Raw genomic sequence first — 17,912 nt, forward strand, 5'->3', positions numbered from 1 at the left:
TTCACCCGCCGTTCCAAAAAGTTTCCCAAACACGATCCGAGAAACCGACATCGGGGCACCATAGCAAGCACGGTCGATCGTTCATAGAATTCGGACCATCCACAAATATACGTATAAAAAAGTTGCGAAAAGCAATACACATCAACACGTACGGAATCCAATTAAACAAAAGGACATCGAAACATAGAAACAACCACCACCAAGTCCAAGGAGCAAAGTGTGGGGCCCATTCCAAAAAACACATTCCACACGCGATCCCAAGAGCGCTAAGATTGTTCCGGGTTGTCTAATCAACCTTGATCCCCGCGAAAATCTTCCTCACAAACACCAACGTCGCAAAGAATCCGACCGCGCCCGTGAGGATGAAGAAAAGGGACGAGAGGACGAGAGACCATCCGAAGTAGAGGATCTTGGACGAGAAGTTGTCCAGTTCTGCGCAAATTGTGTTCGAGTGGTCTCGTCAGATAATGATGAGGAGATGTAGGGAGAGAAAGTCGGGTTCGAGTACGTACCTAGTTTTCGGAAGTAGTACACGATGCTGTACATGAAAACGTAGAACCCGCTCGCGCCGGAGGTGAGGAATGCGCGCCATGGCCAGTAGTAGTCCTGCAAGAGAAATCAGAAATGATCCCACCCCCGAACGGAACGCATATCCACAGCCCATACCTCAGAGCACAAATGGAAGTAGCACATCAGAATGGCAACCTCAGAACACGTGACGACCAAGATGACAAACACGAGGAAGAGGAACCCAAATACGTAGTAGACGCTGCCCTCCCAGATGGAGTTCATGATGAACCACAGTTCGATGAAGATGGCGCCGAAGGGGAGGATGCCGCCGATGAGGGCTGCGATCCATTTATTCAGGTATAGGGGCTGTAGGGGATCGCGAACTTAGGTCCTTCATCGAAGCGGCATGATTCAAGTTACGTATGACAACATACCTGAGGAGGAATCTGCCTCGGAATCTGGTTGGTCTTGACCGGGTTCTGGATCGCGGGGGCCTTGAAGCCAAAGTAGGCTCCAAACATACAGGCGGGCAGGGAAACCAGGAACCAGAGGGCAATGATGGCCAGCATGGTGGAGAACGGGACGGCGGCGGAGGAATGTGCGCCGATCAGGAAAAAGTTGAGGAATACCAGGATGCCGAAGACCAGACTAAATGTACATGAATATGGGAATGCGTCAGGAGATGTACCGTACACGTTACGAGATCGGGAAGGGATAGAGGGACCTACCCAGGGACCATAGTACCGGTCAGGAATACGTTGCGCTTCCACATCTCTCCTTGCAGCATCTTGTACGTACGCGCCGATACGTATCCAGCGACGGACGCAAAGCATATGTAAAAGATGAGCGCGACGGTGCTGAGGGATCCGCGGGACGACATCGACAGGAACCCAAGGACGGCGAACACTGAAGATATGAAGCTTCAGACGGCACTGCTTCACTTCCAATCAAAAAATCAATCGAGCAGGCCAGTAAGACATACCAAGCGTAACGCCAGCCATGCAAGCAAGCTGGGCACCATTCCCAAGCAACACCGACAACAACATCCGATGGGACGGGGGTCGGAACACATCAGCGTGAACAAGTTTCCACCCAAAGTCCTCCTGGCCTCCATCCTCATCTCCAAAAGTGTTGTACCGGGCGATATCCTTATGCAGCGCACGCAAGAGGATCATAGCAATCATTCCGGTCAGCATCAATACAATGACGACCGAGTTGATGATGCTGAACCAGTGAATCTGGGGTTCCTGGGTCTTCAAGTAGTGATCCCATCGCGTTCCCCAGGACGTGGAAGATTCGACCCATTGAACGAAATATGTGAACTGGACCTTATTGGAGTTCTGAGTGCTGAGTTCGAGCGGGGCGGCATCGGGGTTGCGGCACGCCTCTGGTTCTTCTGGCTTGGTAAGGACGCTGCGAGGAGACACGATGACGCCGACGACGCGATAGAGCTTTTCTTTGGTGGTGCTGGTCGTCGATTGATGATATTGAATCTCAATGTCGTAGTGGTTGTTGAGGTACGGTATTGGCTCGGTCTTGAGAATCGGAGAAGTGGCGTATTAGATGCAAAGCCGCCAATGTGACATCGTAAACGGTAAGCAGTTGGGACTCACCTCCTCAGTGTCATATAATCCCATCGCAAATCCAATCTTGTACAGAAAGTCGCCGTCGTCCACACTTCCTCTTCTCGCTGGCGTAGCCTCGTCCCGCTCCCGCGTCCACTTCTCTGCTGCAGGTAATCCATCAACGAACCAGCTATGCTGATACTGTTCTTTTATGCGGGCATTGATGAACTGAGCATCAAGCGCGTCGATGTCCACAGCCGATCCAAGCTGCTTGCAACTCGTATCACTCTTCAACATCTTGAGCTATCGGGACCAACGACCGTCAGTTTGGCGAAACGACGCGGTCCCTCTACGTAAGGCATGTCCGTACCTGAAATAGCGAGTTGTGCATCCGATCTCCAAACAAGATGCTTCCCAAGCTCTCCCGCTTGTCCTCGATATGCGGCGGACGAGGGTGATGGAACTGCTCATAATAGTAGTCGTACGGTTCCAGATTCACTTTCGAGGTCAAGACGTTGACATCGAGCGCAACTACATCGCCCTCGCGGTAGTCTTTCGGCGCGACACCCGGTAAGTAGAATGCGGTGACTGGGGTGAGCACTGCTGCTACGATAAGGAGACTGAACCAGGAAAGGTATCGGCGTGGTTGGCGAGCTGCTGTTGGGCGGCAAGTTGGCCGCTTCTCTGTTGAGGGCATCTTTTCGTTGAGCTGCACTTGGAACACCGCTAAAGCTTTCACAAGCACGAAGGAAGGTGCAAAGCGGAAGGTCTCTATCGTATGAGGTTTCTTCCTGTGTCCGGGCGAAAAAGTTCCACCGGCTGGTAACGATTCTTCAGGCCGCGGCGGACTGAATCGTCGACGGGTTTTCAGCTTTCGCAGGGTTCTGCGGCTGCCGCTGCTGCGCTTCGAACGGAGATCACTTTCCGGCTATGAGAGCAGCGAAACACAACCGGCCTGTGCACAAGTACTGTACGCAATGTGATTTCAGCCCTCTTCCCTTTGAGCACTTAGCGGCCGCTGGACTAACAGCAGAGAGACGCTAAGGACTTGCTTGCAGTTGAATGCGGTGAGGTCCAGTCGTCTGTTTGATTGACTTCTGAACTTGGGAGGGCGGAAAGCTGCCACGTCCGGCGTCTTGCACAGCCACGCGTGTAAATTGTGGGGCATGGATTCCAGGGGGTGTCTGGTCTTGAGTTGATGAATTTTGGCTGGAACACGTAACGATGTCCATTGTTTCCGCGCACGTCCGAGCAGAGCCGACCAGAGAGCCGACAGGTCTCGCTCGAGGTCGCGCGTACTCGTGCCAAGGTCTCGTATATCATACTCGCCCGCAGTCGCGCCGTGGGCGCTCCGGCGGCACTCTCTGGAGAGAGTGCCGGACAGTCCAACGCAAACGACAGTCCAACGCACTTAGTGGCCCAAAGTCTGGGTACGACGCCCCAAGGACACGGTCGAGTATGATACGAGACCTTTGGCACGGGTAGATAGCGCCACTGGTAAACCGCGGTTTTGCTTGTTTCGTTGTGTTTTCTTTCCTTCTCACCTCGCTCACGCAATCGGAAACTTCACCTTTACTGCAATCGACATTGAAAAAAGCAATGTCGGACCCCAGACAGCGCCCATCGATTCTCATTCCTCCCGACCGTGAAGGGGAAGGTTTTCACCTGGCCCAATTTTGGGAACATGAAACAGCCTTGCGCTTCCGGGGCTCGGAAAGCCTTCCTTTGGACTGGAAATTTGCCTACCAGTATAACCCGGAGAAGAAAAAAATCATCTACAACGAGAATCACCTGAAGAAATTGCACCATGCCGCGACAGAACTGAACGACTATGATAATCCGTACGCCACCTTGATGATCAGGGGCCCTAAGGATCTCGGTCCACAGCTCCAAGCGACGACAGTCATGCTTCGCGTATTGGGACCCACCGACGATGGCACCACCCCCCCAACCTTCCATGGAACGGCGTTTTATGTTGCACCCACCATGTTGCAGACCGCCAGACACAATATACAGCCCATGGAGAATGTATCGGCCGCTCGCCTGCAATTCCGCACGACCCATAACACGTCGGACAGCAATTCGATCTCGGCAGGCTTCAAGGCTACTCCTATTCGCCCAGCGGACGACTCGGTTAATTTGCCACAAGCCGAAGGTGTTGAAGACAAGGATCCGGTGGATTGCTCCGGGTTAAAGTATCAGAACGACTTTACGTTTTTAAAGAGTAACCGAACGGTTGGCCAAGTTTTGGTTCCCGGCATGCCGGCCGATGGATATGTGGTCGCTGCTGGATTTCCTGGCGCTCCAAAAGAAGAGGACGCAGTGGCGGCCGCCGCAGATATTGTAGACGAATTACGCCACCAAGATGTCGATCAGTATATCAAGGCCGTCGTGGGCAGGGTTACCAAGCTGAGCCGTTTGTTTCACGAAGATGTATTGAATATTTCTCCAGGAGCGGTCGTTCAACAGGGCTTGCGAATCGCGACACACGATTGTACAACACTGCCTGGCTTCTCCGGCGGCCCTGTTATTCTCATCGCCTCGCCTGGTGTGTTCATCGGACACCATATTGCTGGTACCAATCTTCCGGCTGCCGGGCAGAATCTTTTCTTGTGCTCAACCCATCCGGCTTACGTTGCCGAGTATGTCAAGCACGTCCTTCCCGAGCTTTTCGAGGCCCTAAAGACCAATGCTGGACTCCTCACGTCGATTCAACAGCGGCACTTTTCTGCTTGGTTGAAGGCAACCTGCGGTGCGCCCGACATGGATTTACTTTCTTGCATCAAGTCGATATTGGAAGACAGGACCGACGGGGGGAGGGGGGGATGAACCCAACCCTACGTAGCTTGCGGTGCGCCCGACATGGATTTACTTTCTTGCATCAAGTCGATATTGGAAGAGAGGACGGACGGGGGGCGGGGGGGATGAACCCAACCCTACGTAGCTTGCGGTGCGCCCGACATGGATTGAGTTTCTTGCATCAAGTCGATATTGGAAGAGAGCACGGCCGGAGAGCACGGCCGGGGGGCGGGGGGGATGAACCCAACCCTACGTAGCTTTCAAAGGTACCCAAACTCATTGTGTATGGAGGCGTGTCTATTAGCATAGCGAAGCGTATGAGGGAATTGGAGGGCTGTATTGGCATTGGGAACGGCGTAGGCATCAAGTATCTGTATTTGCTACCAAAAAAGACTTCGCGGTGGTGTGGGCACACAAATTTGGGACGGCGACGTGAGAAAAAGACGGGAGATGGAGCCCGACACCGTACCGGAGAGCGGATCTTCGAAGAAGGGAGAGGAAAGGAGTGACGACGACGAAGAAGATGCACCAGGAACAGTTCAGCATCATCCCAACGGCTTCGAGTATTTGATCACTCCTATTCGGTTTTGAAACTCCAGAAAGGCAAAGTGTGCACGTCGAGGCATCAATGTCCGTAGCTCGGAAAAAGCAGAGGACTTGGCAATTCTGATTACAGCCTGGCAGGAAGGACAACTCAAAAAAAGGAGGACATATCAGCATTCGTATCGGGGTGAATAGGAAGCATATCCTTTTGCGGTCAAATCCGTATGCATTCCCACTCATCACGATGATAAAAAGCGTATATATAGGCACCAGATAGATTAGATATAATCACCAGGAAGAAGCTTATGCAGAGATCAGAGTGCGATTCATTGCCAAGCGATAGCGGCAGCTGTGCTCTACATATGAGTTGCAGTGCACGTATTCGTACAGGTCAGCTGTCTGCCTGTCCGGCCGTACATGGTCTGGTTTTGGATACCCTACTTTCAGCCCGAACTCCCCGTTGCTAGCCACTCCCAGCCCGGGCGCACCATCATCCTTGGAAGATCCGGTTTCACAAGCTCCATGAACGCATCGAAATTGTTCAAAGTAGAGCAAACATATATATATATATATACTTAGATACGTCGGTATCGCCAGACTGCATAGAACGATGGAAATAGGGGAGAATGACTATAAGACCTGCGGCCAATGCTATGTCTTTCAAGATATCTTTTGGTGTCCTTTTTGTTTCCATTGCGTTGCGCAGGCTTTAATAAGTCTGATGTACGTGGCGGGACTCGGGCAATGCTTTTCCCCTTGGATGGCCTTCACCCGACTCCTCCCACTATATATATACACATAGACATAGAACCACATCCGCGAATCTCCCTTAATGGGGCAGTCTTGTCTCTTCTTATGCTCCAGCTGCTCGAACTGGATCTGGAGGTTGCCATATTTGCAGGACAACCGGCTTCTTCCAAACATTTTACAAAATCGGCATCAGAAGCAGGCTCTGTTCGAGCAGCAAATCTGAAGGTAATATGGAAATATGCGCACCCTCCGAGACACCGATTCCAGCTCCATCCTTCGATCATCGTCGCATTCCAAAGAACGCGAGCATCGGACATCCCGACGCAGTGAAGATGAGGTTTGAGGTCTACTCCAGCTTGTATGGTCCCGATCCATCCGGCGGAGTACAAGATTGCTGCTCGAACACCATACTGTACGTGTGTGCGATGCGGGGTAGACTGAAGGATGCCAGTGCTCGCCCATGTCCTCAAAAATCCCATGTCCTGAAAAAAGCCAGTGGTGGAAACGCGTTCTCAATGAGCAACGCGAAATGCCGCAGCTAGCGCGCTGTCGTAATGCGGTCATTCACGCGAAGTCGAGACCAGAGAGACCTTGGCATCGAGGTGCTTACCCTCACGCAACGCATAACCACCACCATCATGACATTAGCAAATAAAGTCGTCCTGCGCTCCAAATGCGTCGTTCTCGGTGAGTGAGTGAGTGAAGACTTTCCATGTACATCAATCACACTCGTCGGAATATTGCTGACATTACCAAATGCAAATGCAACCAGGCAACCCCGGCTCAGGGAAAAGCGCACTCGTGCAGATGTTTCACTCGGATGGGTCGCAGTATCCTAAGACGTACGCCATGGTGTGTTCAAACAGGGAGCGAAAGAAACAGGATATCGCTGTCTTGGTTGACACCCGATCGGATACTCACCCGAAAATTTCTCAGACAATCCACTGCGATGTGTGCGTCAAAGTCGTCAACATCCCTGACACGGACGTTTCCGTGGAGCTCTTCATCCACGATGTCGGCGGGCATGATGCCTTTCAGGAAATGTGGCCCCGCTATGTACGTGCACAACCCACCCCTCCGTATACCTATCCGTTCCCTACCCTTTCCTCGAATCCCACCATCCCTCCCCCTTCCCGCAGATCGAATCCGCCACAACCTTCGTCCTCGTCTACGACGTAACTTCCCTTGACTCCTTCAAAGCGCTCCCCAAATGGATCCACCTCGCCCAACAGCGCATCAAGCACATATCCGGCAAAACGCCCACAACAACAACGAATAGGGAGATCACGGGTGTCGTGGTGGCAACCAAGACCGACCAGACGTTGCGACGCGTTGTGAGCCGGAAGCAGGGGGAGGAGGCGGCGAGGGGGTTTGGGTTGGCTTATATGGAGTGTTCGGCTGTGAGTGTTGTCTTGATTTTTGGGGATCTCAAGATTATGGGAGGGGTCTTCTCATCTTTATATTTTCAAATGCAGGCAACAAACACAGACGTAGATGCACCCTTCTATTTTCTCTCCGCGGCCTTCCACGAGCAGTTCGAGGGGGTTGTCAAGAGTCTTGTGAGGTTCGCTGCGTAGATCAGATCAGATCAACATCAACCCATGCATATAAGTAAAATATCCGCATTGCAATACGATCCACCAATGTTTCTCGACAACCATAGCATTGAAAGGGTAGATCAAGCTACGACAAAACAGAAAGAATGGGAATGCGGGCTCGAACTCGGGTAAGGGTAGTAAAAAGCACAGAGGGGCAACGAACAGAAAGCCAAAAATGTCACAGAGGGTACTAACTAGAAGGGGAGATGTAGAACCGAAAGGCATTTATAGATGCAAGAACAAATTTGGGGTGGCTGTCTATCCGAAGGGCAAAGACGTATTGCAACAAAAAACAGATGGGGGTTCGCCAAGCTGAAATCGTAAAGCATGCGTGCTGCTCCAATGTTCGTTCTGCGCGGACGGATGGTGTCTGTCTCCTCCAATTGAATCTACTTGGCGCTATACCGTCTCCAAAACCTCCACTCGCGCTCTCGTCCACTCGTCAAATCCAGCCACTCCCCGATGCGTTCCCACATACGCTCAGCATGCACGCCGCCAAGGATATCGATATGTCCATACGACGTGCCCGGGTCGATCGAGTACGACATCGGGAAGGTGGGCTTTGTTCCGGAGCCTGAGGCCGTGGGAGTCATTGACGGGGGCGGGGGGAATTCCGAGGAGGAGGTGGCGAGGGGGGATTGGCCGGAGGGGAGCGGGGTGGCGGGTTTGCGGTTAGAAGAGGATGGATTTGCGGAGGCGGCACGGGAGTGGGAGAGTTCGGAGGAGGCGCGGGTGAAGGAGGATGGGATTGCGGGGCGGGGGTGGTGGTGGTGGGATCTTGGTTTTAGAGGGAGGGTGAAGAGCGATGTTGAGGAGAAGGATTTGAGGGGTGGGCGGGGACGTTCGAGGTCGATTGGTGGTGGTGATCGCGCTTCTGATGGGTTTTTGGGGGTGATGTCGGCGTTTGGCTTTGTAGGGGTGGGTAGTGGCGGATGGGTATCGGAAGTTGGTATCGCCGAACCCGTTATGGGGAACGGCGCGCCGGCCCATGAAATGTGCGCTCCGGCGGATGGCTCGACGACTCGAGGGGAGAAGCGCACCGTGCCCTTTTTACTCCCACTGGTCGTCCTAGTGCGCTCCTGATTCGACCCCGTGCTATTCGTGCTAGCAAGGGACAAGTTGGACGGTGAGGCTCGCATTTTGTAAGCACCGCACAGCTCCTCGGGCGGTAGCAAACTTGTAGCAGGTCCTGCCGGTTCGGCTTCGGCATGGCCCTCCGGCGCGTCGGCAGCCGATGCCACAGCGGCGTAGCTAGCTGGCTGCGGCATGGATCCCACTGCCTTTCCAGCAGATGTGTTGTGATGCGACAATGACGAATGTGCCGACAGCTTGTGAGAGTGCCCATGGGCATGCGAATGACTATGCCCGCCGCGGTGCTTCATACTCGGTTGGCCGGAATGTTGCTGCATCGGGTCAATCGTTGCCATATGCTCTACAGACGGCGAAGCAAGCGGGGTCGGGTTGGCGCTCACATTTGGCGACCGATGCACCACCGGATCATCCCCAGTAAGCAGCACATGCACAGCGTCTTCCATGCTTTCTTTCAGTCCCCCGACGATCGTCCCCCGAAGACGCTGGGTATCTTCCGCGGTATTCCCAATGTCCTGTTTATCTGTCAAAGGCTCGTCACCCGCGCCTGTGTAGAACTTCTTCGCTGCGGGAGCCGCGCCCGGTGCCTTTGCACCACCAACCTCGCTGACTCCGACGGGAGCAGACTTGAGCACGTCGCCGTCTTCGTAGCGGATGACCTCTTTCCAAAGACTTCCACTGCGCTCGTAGCCGATCAAGGAATCTTTCATCCGGATGACACCGTCGGCGTTCGCATAGCAGAAGAATAGCGGGAGGTGAGCGAGCTTTTCAAACTTTTCTAAGTAGGGGGTGAGCTCGTTCATGTGGGCTGCGCTTTCCGACTGCTTGGAATCGCTGTTCGACGATGAGGACGAAGACGCATCTGCAGACTTTGCTCTCCTTTTCGGCTGAGAGCCGGTGCTGGAGCACGAGGTTGTCGACGCAGTGGATGAGGTCCGCGTGGTACTCGGCGCCGGCGGCAACTTCAACTGCGAGCTCTCATCCCCATCTTTACCCACGGCCTGATCGCCCGCCAATATCTCACCCTCCGCAGCCTCGGCCCTCAAATCGGTGCTATTGCTCACCCAATCGTTGTAGAATTCATGGTGGATGGCCATCTGCGCGATGCTCAAGTAGATCCCCACGCTCGGGCTTTCCACGCTGGCTTTCATGAGACCCCATGGGTCTTCGACGGAGTTGGGGACCCACGGACTTGGGTAGACGGCGTTCATGATGGCTTTTTCGACGCGCCCGGGTACAAATCGCCGAAGAAAGATAAGGGAGGATATCCAGGAGCGAACGGGGATGGGCTGGCGTTTGAGATGCGTGAGGAACTGGCGTGCGTACTCGAGGATGGCGGGCTGTTTGGGCGGAGGTAAGGGGGTTGCTGCTGGAGATGACGTGAACGATAAGCCATAGCCAGTTAAGGTACGGACAAGCAACCAATGAGGCATTTAAACTTACGACTGAGTCCGTTCAACCGCGGCGGTGGCGGCAGCGCCGGCCTCTGAGTGCGATAGTCGCCAGCAGCGTTGCCTCCGATGACATACGACACTCCGTGTACGATTGGCGATACGACGGCAGAGACGGAGCGGACCGCCAACTCTGTTGAGCCGCGGACGAGGGCTTTGATGGGTCCTGGACAGAAGGCTTTGTACAGATCGATGGCTTCGCTTAGGCCAGGAAGCGTGTAGTGATACAAGCCCGCCAGCTGGAAGTCGCGGAGAAAGAGGATGTCAGCAGAAGATTATGTGTGTCACATGCACTAAGGTCCGAGTACTTACGTGAATGACACCCGCGACATCATCCGGATACAGTCCGGCAACAGCACACGATAGTGCTCCACCCATGCTATGTCCAATCAAATACACCTTGGAATATCCCCCAATCCGCTTGATGGTGCTCAACGCGCTCGGGATGTCCACCTCCACATATTCCTTCATGCTAGCCGGCCGTTTCGCACCCAGCGCCAGCGACTCCGCCGTGCCCCTCAAATCCACCGAAAACACGTCGTAATCCCGCTGCGCCAGAAACTCCGAAAACGAAGGGCCGGACTTACCCAGCCCGCCGCCGAGATGGAACATCTGACGATTGGACGCGAATCCGGGGACGAGCAGAATGGCGCCTTTGGCCGCCTCGGCACCTTTAGCAAATACCGTGCGAGTGCATTCGCGGTCCATGGGCAAATAGCCCGAGTTGTCGAACAAGGGTACGCTGTAATCCTCGCAGAAGACGGTGAACTCGCCGTCTAATGAGACGCGGGAACGGGCGTTTGTGCGCTTGATGATGCCAGAGTCGCTGCCGATTCCGGTGAAGCCGAGTTTGGATTTGGATGAGAGGGTGGTTGTGGAGATGGACACTGGGAGTGGGGTGGTGTTTCTTGTATGTGATGGTGGGTAAGGTGATGGGTCGATTGACGGGGATGAGGTCGTTTCGGAAGATGTTGACGTGTTGTCATTGGCGGGAGTCTTTGGAGTGGAAGTCTGTGATGGTCGCGACAACGCAGCTCCAGGGAAGAAGTTCATTGCCGTTTCTGCTGCAGAGGCCAGATGCGCATCGGTATCTGAAACGATTCTTTTGGCGCCCATGATGGTTGCCCGCGAAAGAGATCCCGCCGCTCGCCTCACCGCATGTGTCGCAGCCGATACCGGCACGCCACCGGGCGCACATGTAGTCAGTGGGCCAGCGACAGGCGTCGATCCGGACATGTTCACCCCGAGCGGGACAGACAGCCTCTTCTCGGCATCGGCGGTGAGTAGCGACGAGGCGCCCATCGATGGTTTCATGAGCACCTCATTTGCGAAAAAGCTAGGTTTGTTGGGGGTGGCGGTGTCGGTGTTACCATCTGCGCTCGTGCCGCCGGTTGATGTGGGCAAGGGAGATGTCAACGACGACGGTGGTACAACCTCCAATATCCGTGGCAGCATTTAGGTAGCACCGGACAATTTGTTTCCTCTACTATCCGTACGAGGGTATGACAGGTAGTAACTTGAGACGAAACTGGAAATGGGAAAGATTGGTGCATGTTCAACGACGGGAACTCAATAAAGAGAAACAATTCCAACAATGACACGTACCTTGGACAGTAGAAGATGTTCGAGCAGGTCAGTCGTCGGAACGGTCGGTGGCGCGCGGACGGGACTTCTTCTTCAGCAGTGGCTGATATTAGCTCAGCGCCTTCTCCTGCGCAATGAAAGTTCTACTAGACCTAACGATGCTCATAAACTTGGAACAGGAGAAAGGGGAGGATATGGAGTTTCGCGTGTAAGTCTTGCAAGCACGTTGGATGAGGCGAATATGTTTGAGCTTTGCGACTGTACCAAAAATGTTTGTGGGAATGTCCAGAGGTTCAGCAAGAGGGTGAGCCGACGGCCTGCGAGCCTATATGGGGCCGAACTCGACGGAACACGTTTGACGGCACGATTTCGTCGTCCCGGAAATCTTGATCAGCGTCGATGTGATGACTGGGTATAGCGGGCAGAGCGAGTATGATCGGAAGAACGTTCTTGAATGATGCAACCGGATGAATCGAGCGTCGTTGGAGCCCCCGACCAGTAGTGGCGAGAACGTTAGGGTATGCGGTGAGATCTGCGAAATATGAAGGGAAGTATATATCTAATGTGGGAAAGGAGAAGGAGGTGGGATGGGAATTTGAGTTCGATTTGTGCAATGTCTGCTGGTGATGGGGTGGGGGGCCCGACACTCGCGGCTTTCAGAGATAGTCTGATTGTCCCCGTTAAACAGTCGTGTGATGAACACTTTGGCGGCAGAATAACCAACTGGCGGGGTCTCCACAGACTCTGACGTTCGATGAGGATTGCCAAGACATGCGATGCCCGGAGAGCCTGTGTTTAGACACAGCACTCATGTCAAGCACAACGGCCGCAGTGGCCATGCGCATCCCCCTCCATCACGTTCACGAGTTCCCCAGCCGTCTCCTTGCCCGCGGTTCCGACAACAAGTCCTTAGTGCTCGCTGTCTGTTCTGAACCACCCCTTGAGCAGGTGTGCGGGATGTCTTGTCCCGTCCCACAAATCCCTCTCATGCCATATGATGATGTGCCACCAGGGAAGTCCCCGACGCCGACGAGATTCGCGCTGTCGATTATCCCGTGTCTCGTGCGCAGAGCGTTGTCATCACCGTCGGAGTGCAACTGCCACGTCAGCGAAGTGACATGCACCAAGATGTCGCCTGGGAGAATTGCCCAAACCGCGCCGACATTGAGCATGGCCGATCTCGACCTCCCGTACATGCCGAGACGAGGCGAGATATATGGAGTCTCGTACCCGTTGACGGCCTCCAACGTCTGAACCATAGGGTGGGAAAGTCCACAACCCCATTGACTTACCGAACAGTTATTTATCGTTCGCTTGCCGAGAGAGAGCGCTCAGAGGCGGCCGAGAGCTTGAGTGATAGCCAGCCTGCACAGCGGAAGAGGGGCTGTTAGCTGCTGTGAGGTGGGATGCTATCAGCCTTTGCTGTCCCAAAGGGGGGTTGTGGTGAGTTGTGTTGGGTTGTCGGATAGGGCGTGGGAAGATGCGTTTGTCCGAAAGTCCTTTTCTCCCCTCTCCAAATTGACGCCGAGATGTGACCCCGTGACGATCTCTCGCTGCCATTGCGCGTGCCCATAATCCCACAGTATTGCCCCCCAACCAACCCCACCCTGCCGCGTGCTTGGCGTTTCTCCCTACCTTATTATTGCCTTGGCGGTTCCAAGGCTACGATGGTGGGTGCAGGATCTTGTATACCAAAAGAGAAGTCCGTTGACAAACATGAAAAAAAGTGTTTTTCTTCGTCCCTTTCCCCACATTCCTTCTTCTTTATAAGACGGGAAATACCCAGCCGCCTCCTATGGGAGGCACCCAAAACCCATAATGCTCGGTCCTTGGGTGTCAGTCGACACTTGATTCTTGGCTCTGGTGCAAGGCGGATTGCAAAGAAACTCGCGCGTATGCGAGGTAAGCATTCACGGCATGACGCGCGGGAAGGGGAACCGTGCAGAACAACATACCCCCATGTGACTGTCAGCTGCTTTTGTTTGCGGACTTTTGGGCTCGGCGCCCAGAACTGACGCAGCTATGCGGTGATGGATCATCGCTGGCATCGAGATTGGGTTCGAGGAGCGAAAGTAGATGTCAGAATCACTAACTGGGCCCTGCGTTGGAAATAAGAGTAAGCTTCAAGGTTCGGCAAGTCGGAAAGCGGAATCCGTCCCAACAACGAGTTTCTGAACTTTCCTTCAGAACACCAAACAAGTCTCATTATGGAATGGGCGATCCCGATGGGTTGCGGCAAGTGGTCAAGGGAAGTGGGGAAATTCACCGCTGCTGACGATGCTTCTCTTTACACATCCCCTCATAATCATAATCGCATCATGACTTCATCGGAAAGTTTACAGCTAGTCACACGACAGTTGTGTGCAAACCTTAGCCTTTAAATGTATTCAACGTGTAGTTCTAGAAAACGTAGTTCACAAGGACGAAGTCCGACCACAAAGAGTAGGGTTATGCAACTAATATATGGGCACGTGAGGGCACGGTTAGGGTTAGGATTCGGGTTAGGGTTCGGGTTCGGGTTCGGGTTAGGGTTCGGGCTAGGGTTAGGGCACGGTTCCCTAACAACGCGTCCGACACTTGTCCACCTCTGCCCACTTTCTTCGCACCCGTAGAACGTAACAAAGAGCAGCTTGCACACTCCAACAGGACCCTGCAAGACGGATCCAAGTTCAACACGCCCCAGCCATTCCTGTTTCTCAGAACCAAAAGTATAACGAACGTCCTTGCGATCAAATATGATGGAAGACGAATGCCATGCGCTCCCTCCACATGCGGCGATCAAGCTTATAGCGCGGAAGCCGACATCAACTTTGCTTTTGTCGCGGGTGATCCCGCAGGAGGTCTGTCGTAAAACGTCTTAGTCAGCTCGCTCTTCCCATATTTTCCCGTCAACTCTTAGACGTTGGGAATTATCTCCTTGTTCATCCTTCCTATAACCGCGGCCGTGTCCAGCTTTCCGAGCACTTTTGAAGACATTCCGGTTACTGTACTCCGCCCAATGTCGCGATATAATCCCCTCGCAGTAGTGTCCGCGTGTATACGCTGTGGGTTGGCGTTTGTGATGCCTATTAGTGAGGTTGAGGACTGGCGACGAAGTAATGGGGTGGTGTCGGAGTTGAGACTGTACGGGGGTCAGGATGAGGGAGAAGATGGTGCTGGCGAGGAGCTGCCACGGAGGTGAAAGGCAATGAAGGGAGGAGCTGGCGGATCTTGGAAGAAATGTCATAAGGAGGCGTGTAGTTCAAAGTCTTTTTTCCTCATGCGTACAATATATGTGTTGCGCACCATTGGCTCCTACTCGTCAATATAGCTGCAGTAGTATTCTATCGTTTACCTCGGGCATACATCTGCGATCCCATGAAGAAACTACATATATACAAACGAGAAACACCCTACAGCAAAGCCTATTAAACTGAATTTGTTCACTCGTGCGCTTCATCTGCCTGCTCCTGCCCATCATCTCCACCCTCCTGCGCATCCGCATCAGCATGGTCGCCTTCCTGCCCATCCGCATGCGCACGGTCACCCTGATGATCCACATAAAAGCCCAACAGGGCCTCCTCCACCGTCGTAGTCCGCGTTCGATCGCGGTCGGTACGCTCGGCGCTCTCTGCGTTTTCCTCTTCCTCAGCCGCAGCTGTATGAGTAGCGGTATCATGCTCGACCGATGCTTCACCGTGCGTCTCATCTGTCACCGGAGGGGTCTCGGTTTCGGTCGACACGGGATCGGGAAGGTCCAACTTCACCCGTCGGATCGGCGCGTCATGCTGCTGCTGGCCCTTCCCAGGAGACGGGGGCGGGGGTCCCAGTGCCGGATCCCACGTCCCCGGTGCAAGTCCATTGGGGTTGATGTAGTTCTGCACGCCGAGGAACTCACACAGGGCGACGGTTTGCGGATTGATGTAAGGGTTGCCTCCACGGACGCGCGAGACTTTGGGAGCTTTGCCGGGCGGGTCTGGTTTGCCTTTGTGTGCGGGTGCGGTTTGGACAAAGTTGTGGGGGATGAGGAGGCCGTTGGGCTTGGACGAGATGTTGGATTGGACCCAGGCTAGTTCGGTGGCTATGCGGCTGTGGAGCGGGAGGTGTGAGTGAGCGGGTTTGGTGTGCGATGTGTGAGAAGAACGGGAAACATACTTGGCAATCTCGTCATCCGCGGGTACTTTCTTCTGGTCCCTTGAAAGACTGAAGAGGTCGTGTGTGGCACGCATTATGGCCAGCCATTCTTCGTCATATGTGAGTTCCAACGGTCCGGTGGCTTCTGGGATGTCAATGATCTGCGGAGTTTTGTATATTAGATGAGCTATGATGCCTCTTGGAACTTGAACTACAACATGTAACCTCACCTGCAAGAAATCGCGACTGGGCAGGCATTTATCCAGAGCCAGGAACTTTGTGTATCTCGCTTTGGATGTGTCGGGAGTGGCTTTGTTGGCTTCTGACTCGACGGGGTTCGCAGTAGGTACCGTGGGCTGCGAGGTCGACTCGACTTCAGCGGGGACCTCAACCATTGGGGTGCCCGTCGCCACCTCAACAGCGGCATCACCCGTTGCCTCGGCATTCCCTTCACCAACACTGCCGTTCCCCTCCGCGGTCTCCGTGCCCACCGCAGCAGGAGGATCTGCCTGCGCCTCGGGTTTGTCCACGTCCTCCTCCATGTCGCTGGTAATTGCGATCTCATCCGGGTTTTCCAACCCAAGGCCAGCGGCTGTAGCTCCCATTGCAGCCTCACTGCCTGCAGCGTGTGGCAGCTCCACGGCAGAATCGTGTTTGTGAACAGCGGCAAACTTGACGTGCAGGTGCGCGCTGAACCAATAAGAGGGCTTCAAGCGCTTCAGCAGGAACTCGTTCGGATAGCTTCCCAATGTGTTTGTATTGATCTGTCAAATGAGACTAGTTTAGAAAATGTCTGATTGGGAGATGTCAAGGGTGCCTCACCTCCCCTGCCAAGAACGGCTTCACTTGCAGCAGCGCCCGGGTGTTGCCATGGAAAGCGATTCCACGCGGCCAATCATGTGTCAGCATGATGTCCAACGGTCGTTTGATCTGCTCAATCATTCAGTTGCCATTTCTCTGAAAGCCCCGCTGGTGTCTAGTATCTCACCTGCGCCAATCGATAGACGTTGTACTTGCGGACATGATACACCGATCGACAATGAGACTCGTTGAAAGGCTGTGTCTCGTAGTACCCTAACGAAGCTGTGTCAGAACTCTCGTACTGAAAGTCTGCGTCTTAATCTGACCGCCGCTGCTCACCGGAATCATAGTCATGCTTCTTGTAGATTCCCGACAACCCTCCTATCCTCAGCCCGCCGAAATTGACAACCCCAGCAAAGCCCATGTAGTAGATGTTCTCCGCCACCCAACCTCCGTGGTATCTGCGAGTGTAGTAAGACCCGTCATCAGTCCTCATCGCTTCTAAATGAAGCACCAGCCCTCGTCCGGTCCGTCTACTCACAGCTCCCAAAGATAATTGGACGCTTCATGGTTCCCGCCAATGAATACGGTGGGTATTGGTGCCTTCTTCTTTCCAGCATAGTACTCCGAGAAGTTGCCTATCGTCCGGTATCGGTCAGGGCATGCTAGTGAGCCAAGATCACCCTGGTTTCGAATGGACTGCAAACGAGAAGAAAAGGTCGTATGAGAATTGCCCTCTTTCTGCAAAGCCCCAACTGTTCAAGCGGCGGTGCACTATGTCACAAGGGAATACACCCTCGCCTTCTCACACAGTGCCTGTTTGCCGTCCTTCCCCAACACATACCTGAAAGTCACCACATATCAAGAGCAGATCTATGGTGATGTTTTCTGTCCGTTGCAGGTACTTCAAGGAGGCATAGATGCGGTCGAGCTCGCCGTGGCAGCAGCCCTCTATCGCTATGCGCATGGTTTAGCTTGTCCTTCGCTCCCTATGCTCCTGAAGCCTCTTCCACCGTATGTGTCGTAGTGGCTCGAGCCCGGTTTTCAGGCAGGTTTTCAGGAGTGGTTGCCGAGCGAGAGTGAAAGTCCTCTCGGGGCTTCTGCGACTC

At 53.9% G+C, this 17,912-nt stretch overlaps 6 protein-coding genes across 6 annotated transcripts; 2 read left to right on the forward strand and 4 right to left on the reverse strand.

Annotated features, from left to right (window-relative positions):
• Positions 1 to 51: 51 nt before the first annotated feature.
• EV422DRAFT_48270 (uncharacterized protein) lies at positions 52 to 2,935 on the reverse strand. Its single transcript, XM_053067328.1, has 8 exons — positions 2,446 to 2,935; positions 2,124 to 2,378; positions 1,493 to 2,045; positions 1,239 to 1,416; positions 945 to 1,158; positions 667 to 876; positions 513 to 606; positions 52 to 432 (listed from the first exon to the last, which is right to left on the reverse strand). Exons 1-8 carry the CDS (start codon positions 2,770 to 2,772, stop codon positions 287 to 289), a joined length of 1,977 nt encoding a protein of 658 aa, XP_052925618.1. The 5' UTR covers positions 2,773 to 2,935; the 3' UTR covers positions 52 to 286.
• A 435-nt stretch (positions 2,936 to 3,370) lies between these two features.
• EV422DRAFT_528632 (uncharacterized protein) lies at positions 3,371 to 5,127 on the forward strand. The gene is made up of 2 exons (XM_053070293.1): positions 3,371 to 4,975; positions 5,075 to 5,127. The coding sequence occupies exon 1, from the start codon at positions 3,675 to 3,677 to the stop codon at positions 4,902 to 4,904; it is 1,230 nt and encodes a 409-aa protein (XP_052925619.1). The 5' UTR covers positions 3,371 to 3,674; the 3' UTR covers positions 4,905 to 4,975; positions 5,075 to 5,127.
• Positions 5,128 to 6,726: 1,599 nt separating this feature from the next.
• EV422DRAFT_528639 (P-loop containing nucleoside triphosphate hydrolase protein) lies at positions 6,727 to 7,806 on the forward strand. Its single transcript, XM_053070294.1, has 5 exons — positions 6,727 to 6,854; positions 6,940 to 7,019; positions 7,104 to 7,223; positions 7,307 to 7,567; positions 7,643 to 7,806. Exons 1-5 carry the CDS (start codon positions 6,806 to 6,808, stop codon positions 7,742 to 7,744), a joined length of 612 nt encoding a protein of 203 aa, XP_052925620.1. The 5' UTR covers positions 6,727 to 6,805; the 3' UTR covers positions 7,745 to 7,806.
• On the reverse strand, positions 7,643 to 8,072 carry EV422DRAFT_48295 (uncharacterized protein). The gene has a single exon (XM_053067330.1). The coding sequence runs from the start codon at positions 7,988 to 7,990 to the stop codon at positions 7,751 to 7,753; it is 240 nt and encodes a 79-aa protein (XP_052925621.1). The 5' UTR covers positions 7,991 to 8,072; the 3' UTR covers positions 7,643 to 7,750.
• EV422DRAFT_48298 (uncharacterized protein) lies at positions 8,073 to 12,149 on the reverse strand. The gene is made up of 4 exons (XM_053067331.1): positions 11,911 to 12,149; positions 10,618 to 11,833; positions 10,298 to 10,544; positions 8,073 to 10,223 (listed from the first exon to the last, which is right to left on the reverse strand). The coding sequence occupies exons 2-4, from the start codon at positions 11,758 to 11,760 to the stop codon at positions 8,155 to 8,157; spliced, it is 3,459 nt and encodes a 1,152-aa protein (XP_052925622.1). The 5' UTR covers positions 11,761 to 11,833; positions 11,911 to 12,149; the 3' UTR covers positions 8,073 to 8,154.
• Positions 12,150 to 15,164: 3,015 nt separating this feature from the next.
• On the reverse strand, positions 15,165 to 17,889 carry EV422DRAFT_48350 (lariat debranching enzyme, C-terminal domain-containing protein). Its single transcript, XM_053067342.1, has 8 exons — positions 17,648 to 17,889; positions 17,345 to 17,502; positions 17,143 to 17,264; positions 16,991 to 17,076; positions 16,825 to 16,932; positions 16,233 to 16,766; positions 16,024 to 16,163; positions 15,165 to 15,957 (listed from the first exon to the last, which is right to left on the reverse strand). Exons 1-8 carry the CDS (start codon positions 17,768 to 17,770, stop codon positions 15,312 to 15,314), a joined length of 1,917 nt encoding a protein of 638 aa, XP_052925623.1. The 5' UTR covers positions 17,771 to 17,889; the 3' UTR covers positions 15,165 to 15,311.
• Positions 17,890 to 17,912: the final 23 nt, after the last annotated feature.

The sequence above is a fragment of the Fimicolochytrium jonesii genome (assembly GCF_025526975.1).
Source record: "Fimicolochytrium jonesii strain JEL569 chromosome Unknown EV422scaffold_11, whole genome shotgun sequence".
Classification (NCBI taxonomy): domain Eukaryota; kingdom Fungi; phylum Chytridiomycota; class Chytridiomycetes; order Spizellomycetales; family Powellomycetaceae; genus Fimicolochytrium; species Fimicolochytrium jonesii.